This window comes from Lichenostomus cassidix, chromosome 10, assembly GCF_008360975.1.
Source record: "Lichenostomus cassidix isolate B80296 chromosome 10, HeHo_3.0, whole genome shotgun sequence".
In the NCBI taxonomy this organism is placed as follows: domain Eukaryota; kingdom Metazoa; phylum Chordata; class Aves; order Passeriformes; family Meliphagidae; genus Lichenostomus; species Lichenostomus cassidix.
Window position 1 is genome coordinate 223,392 of NC_139491.1, and position 16,918 is coordinate 240,309.

A 16,918-nucleotide genomic window follows, 5' to 3' on the forward strand; every position below is an offset into this window, starting at 1 on the left:
CGACACCGACACGGTAGCCACAGCGGGATTAATGCACATGCATCAGATCAGCGAAGCTGCCAGAGGCCGACAGCGGACTCGACAGCGCGCGGCCCCGGGGAGCCTCCGCGGCCTCCGGTTCTGGCAGGGGCAGGGGCACGCGCTGTGCTCGGCAGGACACAGCAGTGCCGGAGCGGTGGGAGGGAGCGAGCCCAGGACTGCACGGTGGATCCAGGACGTAACCCAGGCATGAGCTCCGACCCTCTCCTACAGCAGCCCGAGTGACGCCGAGAACCGGCCGCGGCGGGGAGGAGGGGAGGGAACCGGCTGCAGAGACCCCGCCCCGATGCCGACAGTCCATTGGCCAGCGCCTGCGTGACGTAACGCCCAATCGGGAGCTGCCACACGGCAGATCCGGATATGAGGGCGGGACTTCCGGCTGCGGGCCCGGTGCTTCTTCAGCTGCTGCTCCCGGACCCGCTGCTGCCGGACTCGTCGGGCTCGCTGCTCCCTCCGCTCTTGCCGTCATGTCTGCGCCCCGGTCCCCGCCGCGGGCGCTGCCCGCCGTTCTGCTGCTGTTCCTGCTGCTCGCCCTTGGCGCTCGCGCCTCCGATGTGGTGGAGCTCAGTGATGCCGATTTCGAGAGTGGCCTGGCCGAGCGCCCGGGGCTTGTGCTTGTGGAGTTCTTCGCGCCCTGGTGAGGGGTGCTCGGGGTGGGCGGGGGTGGGGGTAGGGACGCCGGGCGAGCGGGGGGCCTGGGCGGGCCGAGCCGGGTATTTGGCCGGCCTGACTCCCTTTCCTGCCCGAAGGTGCGGGCACTGCAAGCGGTTGGCGCCGGAGTACGAGTCGGCCGCGACCCGGCTGAAGGGGATCGTGCCGCTTGTGAAGGTGAGTACAGGCTCCCGCGGCGGGGCGGACCCGGGGGCGGCCAGCGATCGGGCTGCTGCCCTGTCGGTCTGACAGACGTCGTCTCTTTGATGCCTTGGAGCCCTGAAATAATGTGGAAGCCGTGCCTTGCCAGGGCCGCAGCCGCGCAGCTGGTGTGCAGAGGGTGTGCCGGGTGTGTGAGGACTCGCCCCAGCCGGGGAAATAGGCCTGCTCTGAGCTGTGTGATGAGGTTAAGAGCGAGCACCGTGCTGCACATACCCATTGCGGCTTGCTGACCAGGAGCTCTCTTTTCTCCCACAAACCTTGTAGAGTTTTCTCAAATCAGTCTCTCTCTTCATTTAAGGGAAGTGTCACGGACTCTTGGCACCATGGCCTCCTGGTTAGGTCAGCCTGTTTTCAGTGACGTTTAGGACTGACAAGCTGCTGAGAAATTCCTTGTCATTGGTTGCAAGAAACTGTCATTTCTAGGTTTTTTTTTTTTTTTTGGTGTGTAGTTTCGTCAAGCTTGTAACTATTTCATTTTTCCACTATTTTCCCAAATATTTTTCTGGGCCTCTCATACCTGTGCTACCTCTTTCCCAATCTGGGCTGTCCAGCACCAGGCACTGTGTGACAGATCCCTCTAGTCCCTTGGCAGGGTTGGGTGTGTTAGGGCAGGATCTTGGTCAGAGTAGCAAGGGTTTTTTTCCTTTAGGTTGACTGTACAGCAAACTCAAACACCTGTAACAAGTATGGAGTCAGTGGATATCCTACATTAAAGATTTTTCGAGATGGAGAAGAGGCAGGGACCTATGATGGACCCAGGACAGCAGGTAAGAGCTGGTTGGCAGTGTCTGGCTTGCTGAACTGCTGCAGGAGGCAGGCCTGCATGTAACAGCCTAGCCCCCCCAGAGATGCAGAGAAGGTTTCCACATACACATACACCCCACTACCCCTTACCTTTTCAAGAACTCTCTGTGCTGGCAAATTCTGGGATGTTTACTTTCTCTCTAACCTCTCCTTTAAAGGTGAAGGTTTCCACGTTAGCTCCTAATTCCCAGGATACTAGAAAGTTCCTATGTGAAGCTGATAGGAGCAGTCTGTCAGTTCACATATTTATTGTATGGGAGATGTGCATGGATTCTGTAGAAACAATTTTTAGTTTAGAAAGCTTGAAAAATGTCATGTGGAACTTGGTATTGATTCCTTTAATTATTTTACTAATGTTTTAAGATGGGATTGTCAGCCATCTCAAGAAACAGGCAGGACCTGCTTCGGTGGCTCTCAGTTCTGTGGCTGAGTTTGAGAAGTTCATTGGCGATAAAGATGCTTCTGTCGTGGGTGAGTAGAGGTATCATGAAATGAGTGGGCACTGGCTCAGAGAGCTCGTGTGGAAAGATCAGAGGCAGTACTACAGGCTGTAGCAAAAGAAATTCCAGACGGACATGAAAAGAAACACTGCTGGTAATGAGAACAATAAAGCCCTAGAATGTACACTAAAATGTTCAGCCTGGGAGATTTTCAGAACTGAGTTGGACAAAGCTCTGTCGACTGGGGCTGGTCCCGCTTCAAGTAGGAGATTCAACTTGAGGACCTCTGCATATTCCTTCCAAACTGTTTTTTTTTTTACCCCCGGCCATCTGGCTTTACTGGCTCCCCTGCACCCTAGCATAAGTTTTCCAAAGGTTGTTGCTTTCCTGGCTGGCTGAGAACAGGTAGCTTTGGGTTGCTGGAAGGTGTATTTGTTGCTCTGGTGGCATTGGAGGGCTGTTGGCATCGGATAATGTGTCTGTGGTTGCATGTGGCAACCACAGATGGTGCAAATCAGGTGTTGCCTTGTAGGTATAATCACATGAGTATTAATCAGCATTCCTAAACATACTGTTATTAAGTGCCAGTGGCTGTTGTTACACAGTCACCATTGGTTGTCTGGGTGTTTAGAGGACAGTTGCCCTTGGCTGAATGACCAAGTTGTGCACCTCCTGAGTAACTTTCTGCTGCTGAAAAGGAGCGGGGTGCAAGGAATTTCCAAAAGATGGGAGAGAAGCTGTTGAAGGTAAAGGCCTCAACATGCACTGGATGATTGGATTTAGGAGTGATTCAGTGCATTGTAGAGAAAAAAGCTGAGAGCTGCAGAGGGGTTGCAGAGGGACCGCAGCTGGGTTGGTTTGAGGTTACACTCTGCCTTTCTGCTGCAGGCTTCTTTGGTGATGCCTCTGGGGATGCTTATTTGGAGTTCATGAAAGCAGCCAACAGCCTCAGGGATAACTACCGCTTTGCACACACCACTGAGGAGCAGCTGGTGCAGAAGTACAAGGAAGATGGAGAGTAAGTTACTTAATACAAAGATTTCTTGTTATGGAGTAATTTGGAACAAATTCATGGATTCCAGTTGCTAACTGGTTTCACTTTCTAAACTTAAGGTCTGGTTTCTTCCCCAACTGGCAGTGGTGTTTCTTTTGAAGTGAGATAGAAAGATGTAAAAGGTTACAGGCTCTGAAGTGTTCATGTCTGCCTCTGGGTGGAAAGTATCTCAACAGAGACATTTTGCTTCCCTGTTCCTTGTTATGGTGGGAGTTTTGTTTCTCGTTGTGGCCTGTCTGGATCATGGAGGAGGCTCTGACAGGTACATCTAATGCACTAGTGCCACCAAGAAACTAGACAGTGTTGTTTGAGCTGTGGGGATTGTCACTGGAGATTGGGTTCTTGCCTCATCTGGCTGCTGTCCTTGGACTCACAGGGACACTTTGAACTAATTCACAATACCCGTGTCCCCACAGAGGTATAGTCTTATTCCGTCCTCCACGCCTGACCAACAAGTTTGAGGAGAGCTCTATCAAGTATCCAGAAGACAAAATCACCAGTGGAAAGATCAAGAAATTCATCCAGGAGAACATGTGAGTGATTCCTCACCTGCAGATGTGACAGACTGGCCCCAGTTGGCTTTGTCCCTGTCAGAGCTTGTTTTCCCAGCTGGCATTGCTGCTACTTCCTGCCACATGTCTCGGCACTGCTTCCCTTTGTGGACACCTTCCTGAAATCCTGACCTAGCTGTTGGCATGCACTCTCCATATTTTAACCACAATTCTGTTTAAAAACTGAACCTGTGAGAACTTTGCTAGCTTTGGCCTTACATAGGTCAAGTCTAGCCACTGATGTGGCTGGAGATAGAGATTTGACTCAGAATAACCTAGTACAAGAATGAGCAAGGTGTTTCTTCCTGAGGCCTGCTTGATCACTGGCATTTAACACTCCTGGGTGGGAAGCAAGTGTGCTATGTCAAGCCTGTTCTGGGGTCATGGGCTCTGCTAATGTCTCTCTTGTTGACAGCTTTGGCATCTGCCCACACATGACTGAAGACAACAAAGACTTGATCCAGGGCAAGGACTTGCTGGTGGCATACTACGATGTTGACTATGAGAAGAACGCAAAGGGATCCAACTACTGGCGCAACAGGTGGGAGTGGTGGGGGGTTAAATCAGCCTCACACTGTTCTTGCCTTGCTGTGATTCCATAGCTCAGGTGACAATCCTCTGAAACCCTGTGTGATTGCTCTAGGATCCCTGGGTCTAAGGACTTAAGGGTCTTAGACCTTACCTACAAACTGCCTCACTGCTGTGGTCTGCAATTCTGCCATTCATGCCTGAGACCCTGGGGTCACGACACTTGCCTCAGTCACAACAGATGCAAGCTTACTGCCCTGCTTCTCAGCACCATATCTACAGGACCTGGCTCCAAAGAGCAGTTTGTGCCACCGAATTCTTTGTCCGGTGTGCACATCAGCTTGAAGGGTGTTACATCGGAAGAAAAGGTTTCAAGAAATAATACTTTGTGGTTTTGGTTTTTTTTTTCCCCCTCAGAGTTATGATGATTGCAAAGAAGTTCTTGGATGCTGGCCACAAACTGTCTTATGCTGTTGCTAGTCGGAAAACCTTTGGCCACGAGCTTTCTGAGTTTGGTCTGGACAGCAGCGTGGGTGAGGCCCCCGTCGTTGCCATCAGAACTGCCAAAGGAGATAAATATGTCATGCAGGAAGAGTTCTCGTGAGTTCTTGAACTTGGTGGTAGTGGGTCTCACTTGATGGACTTTGGTCTGGAGCTCTCTGACCAGATGATAGTTCGTTAGCTTGGAGGAAACAGGAAATATTTGCTGGGTCAAAATGACTTCTCCTGTGTTTTCCTCTAGAAAGCTTGCAGCCCCTCCTGTTATACAAAGGGACATAATTTAATACTGAAATTTCTGGTTAGAAATTAGGGTGCAATAAAAGGCAGAGGAAATGTACCTTACATTTTGAAAAAAAAAGGAAGGATGCTGAAAGGCCTAAAACTTTGAATGGGATGTGCATCCAGCCTCCTGTCAGAGCTCTTAAGGACATCCTTGCACTTTTTCTGGGGTCTGCTAAGCCAGCTCCAGACTGGTGCTGTCAGAGATGCAGGTGGCATCTGTTGTGTGGGTGGAAGGAGCTTAAATAAGCCTTGAAAGTTTCCCCCTTTCATCCTGTATGTGTAATTACGGCTGTAACATCACTTTTCTTTTAGACGTGATGGAAAGGCCCTGGAGAGATTCCTGCAAGATTACTTCGATGGAAACTTGAAAAAGTATCTGAAATCAGAGCCTGTCCCTGAAAGCAACGATGGCCCCGTAAAGGTGAGTGCTGCTTATGGCTGCAGAGACACTGCTCAGCAGCAGCTTCCTGTGCCTGTGTGAAGTGCTGTGAGTGTGGCATGGTGGCAGCTCGAGAGGCCTCTGTGGTGATAGACAGAGGAATTACTCACTCGCTTGTTCCATTACAGCTTTCTGAGACAAGGGAGACGTGCAGCTTGCAGTTTGGGTTCTGTTTTTTCCTCTCAGCATAGTAGCTCCTTCTTGACCACAGCAGTTAAGTGCTTCTTGAGTGCAGCAGCATCCAGATTTCCAGGGATTACAGAAAGGCCTGCTCTCTTGGTTTGGTCTTCCTGTTGGTTGTAACTGCACAGTTTCAGGGATCCCTACATTCATCTCATCATTGGGGTCTGGTATAAGTCCTGCCTTTCATCCTCCCAGGCAATTGTGCCCTGAGTAAGAGCATTCCCTGGCTTGGCTTTTTGATGAGTGCCTTTTACAGGAGTGGGAGTCATGGGATTCATGGACGTTTTTGTCAGGATGGCCTCAGCCAGTCCTGCTAGGCTGTTTGCTTGCTGGGATTAAAAAAAAAAAAAATAGCTTTGTCTTCCTGCGAGGAGACCATACACAGACCTCGCTTGGAGGTAGTGCTGGTAACTTACGGCAGGTTTTTACCTGCAGGGTGAAGATGAGGAGTGCTGTATTTGATTGTTTTGCTGCCCGCTGTACAGGTGTGGGAGACTCAGGCTTGGGTGGAGTGTGTGAACCATGTCATGTCACAGCCTCATCTCTGACTTGGAAGGAACTAACTGGTGTGATCAAACCTTACAGGTTGTGGTGGCTGAGAACTTTGATGAAATTGTTAATGCACAAGATAAAGATGTCCTGATAGAGTTCTATGCACCGTGGTGTGGCCACTGCAAGAATTTGGAGCCCAAATACAAAGAACTGGGGGAGAAGGTAAGTCTGGGACTCTAGCAAATGTGAACTAGAATTTTGCAGCACTAAATCATCCTGCCAGGTTGTTTTTAGCCTCTGTGATAATGAGGAGTAATTGTGCCTTCCTGAGGACTACAAGTTTGGGTCTCTCTGTGGAGTGTGGATATCTCTCAGCAGGATCTGTGGTAGCAACCACACTGGTATATTTAGTCTGTGCCCTTGCTAGGACACAGGAATATTCCCTGATTCAGTGACTGGCCTCAACTACCCAAGTTTCTTTTTGGGTCTTTTCCCCTCTGCATGAGAATAGTTTCCCATCTAGTGGAGGATGGTGAGGTGGCATCCCCTATGCACTGTCTGCTGACACCACTATGCCAGATGAGATAGTTCCTGGATTTTGGAATTGGTTACTAATGGGTTCTTTCTACCCACAGCTCAGCAAAGATCCCAATATCGTCATTGCCAAAATGGATGCTACAGCCAATGATGTGCCTTCTCCCTATGAAGTCCGAGGGTAGGTCTGACTGCTGTGACACCACATGTCAGTACATGAGTCCATCTCTGTTTGACCTCGGCCACAGCACTGAAGAACGGAAAGAGCTGCACAGGGAAGGGTGTGGGGATTGCCAGACAATAGCTAGGTGACAGCGGGGCAATGGCTTGATGTGGAGAAATTAAGAGTGAAAACAAAGGACACTGATCTGGCTGGCTTCTCGAGGATTCTGGCATCCTGGGTCTGTCTGGAGGTCTGTCCTGCTGCTTTGGAATCTGCTGTGATTCTGTTCCTGGCAGTGTGAAAACAAATCTGGGCTCGCTGTTCCAAGAGCAATTCAGCTAGCATACTTGAACCTGTGAGTTCAGCCAGATCTGTGGATGTGGCCCAGCTCTTAGAGGCCACACCTGGTGCTTCAGGCCACACCTGAAGCTGGGCTGTGTTAAACCAGGGCAGTATGGGTTGTGAGTCCCTTCAGTTGAGGCTGACCTGACAGAAATCAGAGTATGTCAGGAGCTCATGTGTTTCTTTTCTCTCCCCAGTTTCCCCACTATCTATTTTGCTCCAGCTGGCAAGAAGCAGAGTCCAAAGAAGTATGAGGTGAGTATTTTGCTGTCCTTGCTGCTTTGTAAGGAAGTGAAGAGCATCCAGGTGTTCAAATCATACTCAAGCCTCTTTGGAGCTGGGGTTGGCACTGTGTCCTGTTGACCTGGGAAGACACCTGGTGGTACCTGCTGGGAGTGTTGTATTTTGTGCTGCAAACCCTGGGGAGAACTCTGCTGGCAGTCACCAGGTCTCCTGCCTGGCACCTGAACCTGCCTCAGCAGAGGGGAGGCCTGTGGTAGGTACAGGTCCTGCCTGACAGTTGTTTGCTTTCTGCAGGGGGGCAGAGAAGTGAGTGACTTCATCAGCTACCTGAAGCGGGAGGCAACCAACAGTCCTGTGCTGCAGGAGGAAGAGAAATCCAAGAAATCCAAGAAAAAGGTGAAGGAGGATTTGTAAAGTACCTGCTTGCCACCTTGTCAGGATGAGCTCTGTGTGAATTGGGGAAGCACTGGTCAGACTGGGGCCAGTTCTGGGCTGTGGAGAGCCAGTGGCCATGTGGGCCGAGGGGCCCCAGCTGCTGTATCTAGTAATGTTTAATTTCCTGCCGTCTCTTAGCTGCACTGTTGCGGGGCTCCCCAGGCTGGTTTGTTTTGTGATTTGGGAGGGGGTGGGGGGTACAGTTATTTTCTAATTTTTTTTGTACATTTGGAGAAGTGAAACAATAAAATGACCCCCTTAAGACCAAGTGTCTCTGTCCTGGAGAAGCCCATCAAACTTAACAATGGGATCCTGCTCTTCACAGGCAGCAACTTCCTGCTGTGAGTTGCTCCCTGCAGTGAGCCCTCCTAGCCGTTGAGTTCAGCCTTTAACCCATTCTCCTCCTTCATCTGCCAGAGCTCCTCCAGACTGTAGCAGCAACAACTGTGCCAATGTGTTGGGCTTCGGGTGCTGCATTTACAGAGTTTGTACTGGGGGACTCTGGTCACAAGTGCCTTTGCTGTCTGTGTGCTGCCCTAGGAAGTTCAAAGGTACGTGATGCTCACTATGACTTGGATTGGAGCAGTGCAGGCACATGGAGCAGGCTGGTGAGGGGCTCACTCAGCAGCAATAAATCAGCTTTGAAGCTGGTGCAGAACTAGTCAGGTGTAGGGGAGGAGTGTTACTATCTACAGCCTCTACCCAAACACAGGTAGGGCCAGGGCCAAGGGTGTTTGTCATAGACTGGTGCTGGGCTGTGGTGTGGGCAGATAAGACCAGTTAATTATTCCTTGTCATGGTAAGAAAGAAGCTGGTATCTGTGGGTCTCTCTTCAGGGAGGGGAGGAGTAGACCCTGTGGTGTGGGCTGTGACTGACCATCTGGGGCTACAGTGTTCTACTTTCCTTTGGGAAGGGCAGGAGGGAGATGGCCTGACCAAGTAGCCCTGGCTCTGGGTTCCTGAACTGCATGCAAGTTGAAGTGAGCACACTCAGAGTATTGCTGCCTGGCAGCAGTTACCATGGCAAGAGCTGGAGCTTGCTTTCTCTGTGGCTTCCTCCCCCACAACTCAAAGCCTGGGTACCTTATTTTTTGCTGCTGGAATTCTCCAGGTACAGTAGCTCATACAAGCCTTAGGGTGCACTTCTTTGGCTACAGTAGCTGAGCAATACAATTTCTTTCCCAACTACATTAGTATCTCAAGCCACATCTACCTTCTCTGCTCTCCTGCTGTGGCAGGTCAGTTTTCCTTTTGATGTGAGACAGCTTCAGATGGAGTTATTCACAGTGATTCTTCTCCTGCTGATAGCTGGGCTAAGTCTGGAGGAGAATAAAAAATGTATGGATCGTCTCCAGGAAGAAACCTGGAGATGCCCTGCATCCAGCCTCACCTTCTTGAGGTGGTGGGATGGGTGCACAGTTGTAGCTTCAAGTGCATGAAACCCAAAGCCCAGCTTTGGGTGGGCAGGACCAGAGCATGGCTCTATGATGCCATCACATCCAGGTCTGCTGCTTGCCTTGTGTTCCTCCGTTCCTTGCGTCAGCCTCTTCATCTTGTCTCCCAGTTTCATCACTCTCCAGTTCCTGCTGCCACTGAGAGCATGCAGGTCGCAGTACTTGGTGTAGTCCGCACCGCTTGCAGAGCGGATGGTGCAGTACTCCCTGCCCCAGCTGGGAGACACCTGTTCTCTCTAGACCTGCAAGAGCCGTGCAGCAGAACAGGGCCCATGTTCCTGCCTAGCCCTGAAGTCTGAGGGGTAGTGAGTAGGCAATGCTGTGGCTGTGCCTGTGCTCAGACCTAGCTTGCAGGTGTGGGTAATGAGGCAGGAGCTAATCTCAGCCCCTTAGTGCTGTGGGGCTGGGCCACAAGTTACACTAAGCAAGAGGGAGCCTTGTGGCTGTGGATGCCAAGCTCTCTTACTGCAAGTAATACGGGATTTCTGCTGAGGAGAAGCTGCTCACCTGGAACCTGGTATTTGGCAAGGAGCAGATCATCACAAAGGTTAAAGCTCTCTGGAGCCCCTCTCCTCCACCTCAGCTAGGACTCTGGGCTCACTGGAAAGCCCCTTCTCCAAAGCCAAGCTTCCAGTTGCACAGCTCCAGTGGGCATAGACCTCAAAGGCTTTTCTGGGAGCCTCTGGGGATGAGGTACAGGACACAGGGGCTGCCCTGCTCAACGATGCAACTGCAGTACAGATGGACTGAAGCCATGAGGCTGTAGGCCTCAGCCAGGTTTCCACTGTCCACGTGTTTTCCCTGGCCTCTGTGCTTGCCAGGAGTCCTGTTTTGGGACACTTATCTCCTCCCAGGGGGGCTGTTCTCACCTCTGCTGCATGAGCTGGTAGGGCCATACAGCCTGTGCTGTGTCCCCAGCTGTATGCCCTGGGGCAGCCCCTCACATCTACAGGCAGAGAGGTGCTGCTCCAGGCATAGGGCTCTCCTCCTAGCCATCACCTGCCTCCTCCTCGTTGTCTGGACTCTCCATCTCCTCTGCATGGCTGCCTGGGAGACAGAGGCTCAGCTGGCAGCTGGCCACGAGTGCTGAGCTTGTGTGGGCAGCCCTGGTGCCACTCTAGAGAGTCAGGTCCGGAACCTCTTGTTGGCTCTGAGATCTGAGAAATCCAGCAGTGGCAGGCGCTTCTGAAAGACAAACTCGCTCTGCACCAGCCTGTCCCAAACTCCCAAGGCAGAACCCAGTGCTGCAGGGCTCCCTGCCAGCTCCAGCCAAGCAGCCCACGGCTACCCCGCCCCTCGGTTTGCGTCAGCGTTCAGATGTACCCTGTCCTTAGGGCTGCACCCCACCCACTGCTGGCTCATGCACTGGGATGGCCAGGACATGAGCCAGTGGCAGAGGCCGGAGCCACGAAGGGTGTGGAATGGGGGGCTTTCCTGGAAACGGGACACAGGAGAAACCTGATGCATTCGAGAAGCAGCGACACTGAACTGGGCACTCCCCAAGCACATCTCCGGGGCTCCCACTCTTCCTAGGAACACTTACTATCCCAGAAGGGTTCGTGCCGGTGGCCTGAGGTGAGCCGTGCTCCTGAGACTGCTGCAGAGGCACCAGAGAGGACGGGACCAAGGGTCTGCGGTCCGGACTCCTGGGGTGTGACAGACAGCAGAGAGTGAGGAAAACGTCCCCAGTCATCAAGTACCCAGGAAGCAGAGGATGAGTCCAATCCTGCCCCAAGGGCGCTGAGCACCCGGGAGTGAATCCACCATGCCCATGGCCAGACTCCAGCAGCAACTGAGCCCTGCCAGACCTCATTGCTCTCCCTGTTGCTTGTCTCAGGGCGCCGCTGGACCTACACTGCTGCAGGGCAGCCTGTCGCTAGTCCTGGGCTCCTCCTCGGTCAGTCCTTCTGCACCCTACTGGAGCGTCCCTCCAGCCGCCGCGGGAACTCGTGCTGGCCGGTGGGAGACGTCACCGGGGCAGCGAGTCTGTGCCCGACTGTCCCCAGGACTCCACTGATGGGCGAAGGGCTGGGTGACCCCAGGCTCACCAGGGCACTTGTCAGCAGCGCGCACTCGAAGCTGTCCCCGGCTTCATCCTAGCTGCAGCGGAAACGGGAGAAAACGAAGAGAGCCGCGGGGGAGGGACGGGCTCCCTCAGCACCGTTAGGCACTGCCGGCGGGATGGATTGTCAGGGTCGTGGTCCCCCCATCCCTCCCATCCCCCAGGATGCAGCGTACCCAGCCCGCAAGGCTGCCTGCCACGGCTTGCTCCCACCGGCGGGAGCACCAAAGACGCTGAACCAGGATGTTCCTTCGATTTCCCTGGTTCCCCAATTCATTGACCCCTGTCCTGGCTTTCCCGGCCGTCCCTTCGATCCTCCAAGCCCTGGTTGCCCAGGGGACCCTGATCCCCTCGGTACCTCCTTGGCCCCCCGATGCCGTGGCCGCCCTGGGCTCCCTGCTCCTTCCTGCGCCCCCCATCCGTGCCGCCCTGAGCTCTGCGGTCCCCTTATTCACTCCCCAGCTGCCTTGGAAGGCGATCACAGGCCTCGGTGCCCCTGCAACAACAGCGGGCGCCGGTCAGTCCCGCCGGTGCCCGATTCCCCCCGCCGGGCCCAGTCCCCTGCCGCCGCCTGCAGCCCCCACCGCCCACGCCGCCGAGAGCGGCAAGTGCAGAAGGCTGAGCCGGAGACCCGGCCCGCAGCCTCGGTACCAGAGATGCCCGCACAGCTCCGCCTGCGGCTACGACATTGCCCGGAATGCGCGACGGCGGCAGGCGGGAGGTCCCGGGGGGCAGCAGCGGGCGGGGCGGGCGGCGTGAGCCCCGCGGCGGGGCTCGCTCTGAGCCGGCTATTTTTGCCGTCGGGCCGGATTAATCCCCTGAGCCGCTTCCCGGCATTAGGTAACGGCGCGGCGGCATGCGCTCGGAGGTGTCCCCGGCCCGGGCGACCACCGGCAGTCGCAGCGCGGCGAGACCGGCGGCGACACGCCCGGTGAGGGCTGGGGGCCGTCGGCACCCGCCGCTGAGTCCCGGGAGGGCCCGGACCGAGGCCGACAGGTAGCCGACAGGACATGCCGGGCCCGTCGCCCGGCGGCTCCCCGGAGAGGGAGACAGGGGCCGGCGGGCGGCCGCAGCCGCCCGGCAGGGACAGACGGGTGCGGTTCCGGCTGCCCCACACCGCCATTGCGGTGCCGTCGGTGCGAGAAGAGGAGCGGCTCTTCTACCGGCGGCTGGAGGCGCTGACGGTGCCGGGACCTGGCGGCTTTGGGCCGCTTTTCGCTGCCGACGGTTGGAGCGACTTGACGGGTGAGCTCCGGCGGGCGGCCCCGGGGCGAGCCGGGCCTGCAGCCCGGGCCGGGACGGCTGGTACCGAGGAGAACCGGGAAAAGGCTGCCAGTTTCGGGGCTCCCGGCTTGGCTCTCAGCGCCTCCACCTCCACAGAAGACCGGCTGCTGCGGAAGCGCGTGGTGCGGGCCGGACCGGGCGGCCCGCGGCCACTGCCGGGCCAGGAGGTGTCGGTGAAGGTACTGGGCGCCCTGGAGGACGGCGGGCTGGTGGAGCGGGACCCGCGGCTCATCTTCGTGCCGGGTCACGGGGACGTCGTGCAGGTGAGCCCGAACCGGTGCGTGGCTCAGTGCTGCGCGGGCTCAGTGCCACCTGGGGCTGCGACCCGCCAGCCCCGCCGTGCCTGTCCACAGGCTCTGGAGCTGGGCGTCCCCACCATGCAACCCGGGGAGGTTTCCTTCTTCCTCGCCGGCTTCCCCTACGCCTATGGCCGCCCAGGCAGGTAGGGCAGGCGGGTAGGGGGACCGAGCAGCCGGGGACTGGAGCAGGCAGGGGTGGGAGGGCAGACAGACCGGGACGGGCAGACGACAGGGATAGGCGAGGACGGAAGGGCCAGGGCCGGTGGGATCGGGAGGGCAGGGGACCGGAGCGGGCAGGACACACGGGCAGGAGTCGGGGGCAGCCGGTGCTGTACCAGCAGGGAGCCCGACGTGCCGCCCGAAGCGCCGCTGCTGTTCGAGGTGACGCTGCTAGAGGTGCGGGACGGCCCCGACCCGCAGCCGCTGCCGCCCGCCGTCCGCCTACGCCTGGGCTCTCAGCGCCGGGAGCGGGGCAACTTCCACTTCGCGCGGGGTGATTTTGCGGCGGCGCTGCGTTCGTACCGGCTGTCCCTGCGCGCCCTGGACGGCCCCGCCACCGGTGAGACCGGCAGGGAGGGAGGGCCCGGGGCTGCGGGGCTGGGGCGCTGAAGCCGCCACTCGCCCCACAGCTCCGCCCGGGCCCGAGGAGGAAGAGGAGCTGCGGGAGCAGCGCGTGAAGTGCCTCAACAACTGCGCGGCCGCCGAGCTAAAGCTGGGGCGGACGGAAGAGGCGCTGGCGGCCTGCGAGGCGGCCCTGAGGATCAGCCCGGACAACGGTCGGGCGTTGCTCCGGCGCGGGCAGGTGGGACTGGCATCGCCTCACAGCGCCCCGCTCCCCTCGACCCGGCCGTCCGCTACCCTCCGCTCCTCTCCCCGCAGCTGCTGGCAGAGCAGGGCCGGGACGCAGAAGCCGCGCTCGCCCTGAGGAGAGCCCTGGAGCTGGACCCGGCCAACAAGGTCTGGGAGGGGTGTGGGAGGGCAGGTGGGAACTGATACCAGGAGCGATGGGGAGGGAGAGGATCCCGCAGGAGTCGGTACTGGGATCGTCGGGGGTCCCACCGGAGCCCTGCCCGCCGCAGCCGCCCCTCGCCCGCAGGTGATCCACACCGAGCTCTCACGGCTGGTGAAGCGCCAGAACTCCCCATCCAGCACCGCCCCGCAGAACCCCCGCCACGAACCGATGCCGCCGAGCCCCGAGTGCGTAGGCGAATCGGGGTGAGCAGGGACGGATACCCGTTCCGCACCCTCTCGGCGCGAATAGCACTCATAGCCGTCCTTCCCCGTAGATCCTCCGCACCGCCCGCGGCGGAAGGAGCGGTCTGAGCGGCCCCGCGGCGCCCCTACAGCCTGACCGAGGAGATGGAAAAGCTCTCATACCGTACTCCCTGCATCGCCCCCAACTCCCTGGGACGGAGAAAATCGCTGAGGGGGAGAGGGCTGAGGGAGGAGCGGGACGGCGCTCCGCCCTCCATCCCGCACTTTCCGCATCGCTCTCCCCGCTTCGCAGGGCTTCCCGCACAGCTCATAACGTCACAACCGGGTGTGGTGTCCCCACGCCACGCATCCTGTCGCGCGGGGGCAGCTGCGGCGCTTGCGCCCAATCTTCCGGCTTTTTCGCCCCCGCCGGCAGAAGGGTGTCCATAGCCCGCGGCCAATCAGGCAGGGCCTTGCAGGAGAGATGCGCCAATGGAAATGCAGTGGGGGATGGATCGGAGTGATGATTGGCTGTGGTGCCCCTTAAAATAGGGCGCGGGGCGGGGCGTGGGGAGGGTCAGTGCGGGACGTGGCGGCGGAGTGGCGGTGGGAGGGAGCGGCGCCATGACCCGTGAGTGGGGGGGGGGGGACGGAAAGAAGAAGGAAGGAAAGGGGGTTCGTTCTAGGGTCGATGAGTACGGTCGGCCGGGATGGGGGGGCCGTTCTGGGACCCAGGAATATGGTGGGGCCGGGGGACCGTGCCACGACCTGCCAGCGCGCCGGGACCCGCCCTGCGGGCAGTGGTCGGGCCGGGGTGTCGGGCGGGTAGCGCCGCGACCAGTAAGCAGGACTGGGGCCGGGGCTGGGGCCGGGCCCGGGCCGCGCTGAGGTGGCCGCGCCGTGGCAGGCGGGAACCAGCGCGAACTGGCGCGGCAGAAGAACCTGAAGAAGCAGAGCGACTCGGGCAAGGGCAAGCGGCGGGACGACGGGCTCTCGGCTGCCGCCCGCAAGCAGAGGTGAGCGCCGGGCCGGCCCCGCTGGCTTCCCCTGCCCCGCTCCTTGCTCCCGCCCCGCGGCGGTGCCGGCCCTGCCGCCAGCCCCGCCGCGCTCCCCGCAGGGACTCGGAGATCATGCAGCAGAAGCAGAAGAAGGCTGACGAGAAGAAGGAGGGCAACAAGTAGCGGGCGGCCGCGCCGGGCCGCCGCCTCAGGGCCGGTCCCGCCGGCAGGATGCCCCGCGCCGCCCCAGGCCGGGTCCCTCCGGGACCCCCGGCATCGCCCCGCGCCCTGCGGCGCCGTCCCCTATTAAAGTAGCTGTGGAGCCCTGCACGCTGCGTCTGCTCGTCCGTTCGCCGGGCGGGGGGGTGGGGGAGCCGGGGTACCGTCGACGGAGCAGTCGCATCCGCGGAGAGGACCGAGCGCGGCGGTGGCACAGTCAAGCGGCGGCATCTTGACGGTGAGGAACAAAGGTGCGGTCGGGCCTGGGCGGTCCTTGGGGCAACACCCGGGGATCAGTGTCGGGGCTGAGGGTCGAACGCCCCGGGGCGCGTGGGAGAGCCGGCAGCCTCGCGGAATGAAGCTGGACGGCATGGCGCTGGAGCGGGCCGGGGCGCAGGCAGGGTTCAGGGCCGGTCGGAGGGCGGCGGTGGAGAGATGGCGGCCAGGCCTGCGCACCGGGGGAGGACCGCGCTGCGGCACGGCCGGGGCGGGCCCAGCTGCAGCTGCCCGTGCGCCGAGCTATGTCCGGCAGCAGCGCGGAGTCATCCGCGTAGCGATGCTAGGGTCTAGCCCAGCGCCGGGGCCGGTGCCCACTGTCCACCTCCCTGCAGGGCCAGAACGGTGGCGTCAGCCCGACCTGGCAGCACAGGGAGAGGGCCTGGGGACAGGTCCCGCGGCAGCCTGAGTTCCACACTGAGCCAGGTGCAGCACTGCCTCCACCACGCTGGTGCCATCCTTGACGCTGGTCTTCCAGAACAGGCAGCTGTGCACCTAGGGCTGGCAGTGGGTATCAGTGGGGTTCGGGTTACTCTGGGGGCCCTGAGGAGCTGCTGCTCACCATGGACAGCTGCTGCCCATGGGCTGTGTTGACCCCCTCTTCCAGGCCAGGTTGCAGATCCATTTTGTTCCCCACCAGCATCAGTGGCTGTGACTACTTGATGCCCTGCAGGAGGGAAGGGTGGCATGGGGCTCCCTGGGGCTGGCAGCTTATGGCCACATTGGTTGCCTGCCATCATGCCTATGCTGAGCCCAGGGGCTAAATGCAGTTTGAAACCCAGTAGAAGCACCAGCAAAAGTGCCTGCAGCACAGGGGTCTGGCAGAACCCCCTGCCTGGGCTGGGCTTTGTGGGGGCCTGCAGCAGTGCTGCTGACTTGGGTGTTTCACAGGGCTGGGACAACCCCACCCTTGTCTCCCCACAGTGCCACCTCTTGTGCTGCTGGACCAGCTCAAAATTCCCTCCCCAGCTGTTCCAGTCCTGTGGGAGATGCTGTACTCGGCCCAGTCTTCCAGGTGGAGTGAGGCAGGTCCCCACTGGGTCACAGCCCAGGGCACCGGGGAGTTCTCAGGTGATGGGGGCTGCAGCGAACCCCCACCACAGCATTACGTGGCCAATGTCTCAAAGATGGTGCCACAGCTGCCCCTCCCTGAGGCCCCCCTGTGTCCATGCACATCCTGGGGAGTGAGTGGTGTAAGGGGCAAGCCCAGGGCATGGGGCACTGCAGTC

General features: G+C 58.3%; 3 protein-coding genes and 1 long non-coding RNA gene across 11 annotated transcripts; 3 read left to right on the forward strand and 1 right to left on the reverse strand.

The window, feature by feature from the left end:
• The first annotated feature begins 407 nt into the window (after positions 1-407).
• Positions 408-8,165, forward strand: PDIA3 (protein disulfide isomerase family A member 3). The gene is made up of 13 exons (XM_085070116.1): positions 408-676; positions 789-867; positions 1,562-1,679; positions 2,080-2,187; positions 3,045-3,174; positions 3,627-3,743; positions 4,177-4,302; positions 4,707-4,889; positions 5,385-5,493; positions 6,280-6,408; positions 6,822-6,901; positions 7,423-7,480; positions 7,763-8,165. The coding sequence occupies exons 1-13, from the start codon at positions 507-509 to the stop codon at positions 7,880-7,882; spliced, it is 1,527 nt and encodes a 508-aa protein (XP_084926242.1). The 5' UTR covers positions 408-506; the 3' UTR covers positions 7,883-8,165.
• Positions 8,017-14,755, reverse strand: LOC146432465 (uncharacterized). Of its 8 annotated transcripts, none has more exons than XR_014854193.1 (3): positions 14,380-14,755; positions 10,901-11,003; positions 8,017-10,404 (listed from the first exon to the last, which is right to left on the reverse strand). It is a non-coding gene; the product is annotated as an uncharacterized LOC146432465 (long non-coding RNA). The 8 variants fall into 8 exon arrangements; XR_014854199.1 differs by lacking the exon at positions 14,380-14,755 and adding an exon at positions 11,212-12,414; XR_014854200.1 differs by lacking the exon at positions 14,380-14,755 and having other exon boundaries at positions 8,017-9,599; positions 9,865-9,915; positions 10,259-12,414.
• Positions 12,430-14,412, forward strand: LOC146432466 (peptidyl-prolyl cis-trans isomerase FKBP8-like). The gene is made up of 6 exons (XM_085070118.1): positions 12,430-13,145; positions 13,344-13,561; positions 13,632-13,804; positions 13,882-13,959; positions 14,099-14,199; positions 14,289-14,412. Exons 1-6 carry the CDS (start codon positions 12,430-12,432, stop codon positions 14,323-14,325), a joined length of 1,323 nt encoding a protein of 440 aa, XP_084926244.1. The 3' UTR covers positions 14,326-14,412.
• SERF2 (small EDRK-rich factor 2) lies at positions 14,751-15,524 on the forward strand. The gene is made up of 3 exons (XM_085070120.1): positions 14,751-14,827; positions 15,104-15,212; positions 15,314-15,524. The coding sequence occupies exons 1-3, from the start codon at positions 14,821-14,823 to the stop codon at positions 15,375-15,377; spliced, it is 180 nt and encodes a 59-aa protein (XP_084926246.1). The 5' UTR covers positions 14,751-14,820; the 3' UTR covers positions 15,378-15,524.
• The last annotated feature ends 1,394 nt before the right edge of the window (positions 15,525-16,918 follow it).

Excerpts from the sequence above, each read along its gene's own strand:
- SERF2 (XM_085070120.1), top strand. Across the intron at positions 15,213-15,313 it reads GCTGCCGCCCGCAAGCAGAG|GGACTCGGAGATCATGCAGC; the intron begins GTGAGCGCCGGG and ends CGCTCCCCGCAG.
- PDIA3 (XM_085070116.1), top strand. The coding sequence starts at position 507 with ATGTCTGCGCCCCGGTCCCCGCCGCGGGCGCTGCCCGCCGTTCTGCTG. Across the intron at positions 2,188-3,044 it reads TAAAGATGCTTCTGTCGTGG|GCTTCTTTGGTGATGCCTCT; the intron begins GTGAGTAGAGGT and ends TTTCTGCTGCAG. Across the intron at positions 3,175-3,626 it reads AAGTACAAGGAAGATGGAGA|AGGTATAGTCTTATTCCGTC; the intron begins GTAAGTTACTTA and ends GTGTCCCCACAG.
- LOC146432466 (XM_085070118.1), top strand. The coding sequence starts at position 12,430 with ATGCCGGGCCCGTCGCCCGGCGGCTCCCCGGAGAGGGAGACAGGGGCC. Across the intron at positions 13,146-13,343 it reads GCCTATGGCCGCCCAGGCAG|GGAGCCCGACGTGCCGCCCG; the intron begins GTAGGGCAGGCG and ends CTGTACCAGCAG. Across the intron at positions 13,960-14,098 it reads AGCTGGACCCGGCCAACAAG|GTGATCCACACCGAGCTCTC; the intron begins GTCTGGGAGGGG and ends CCTCGCCCGCAG.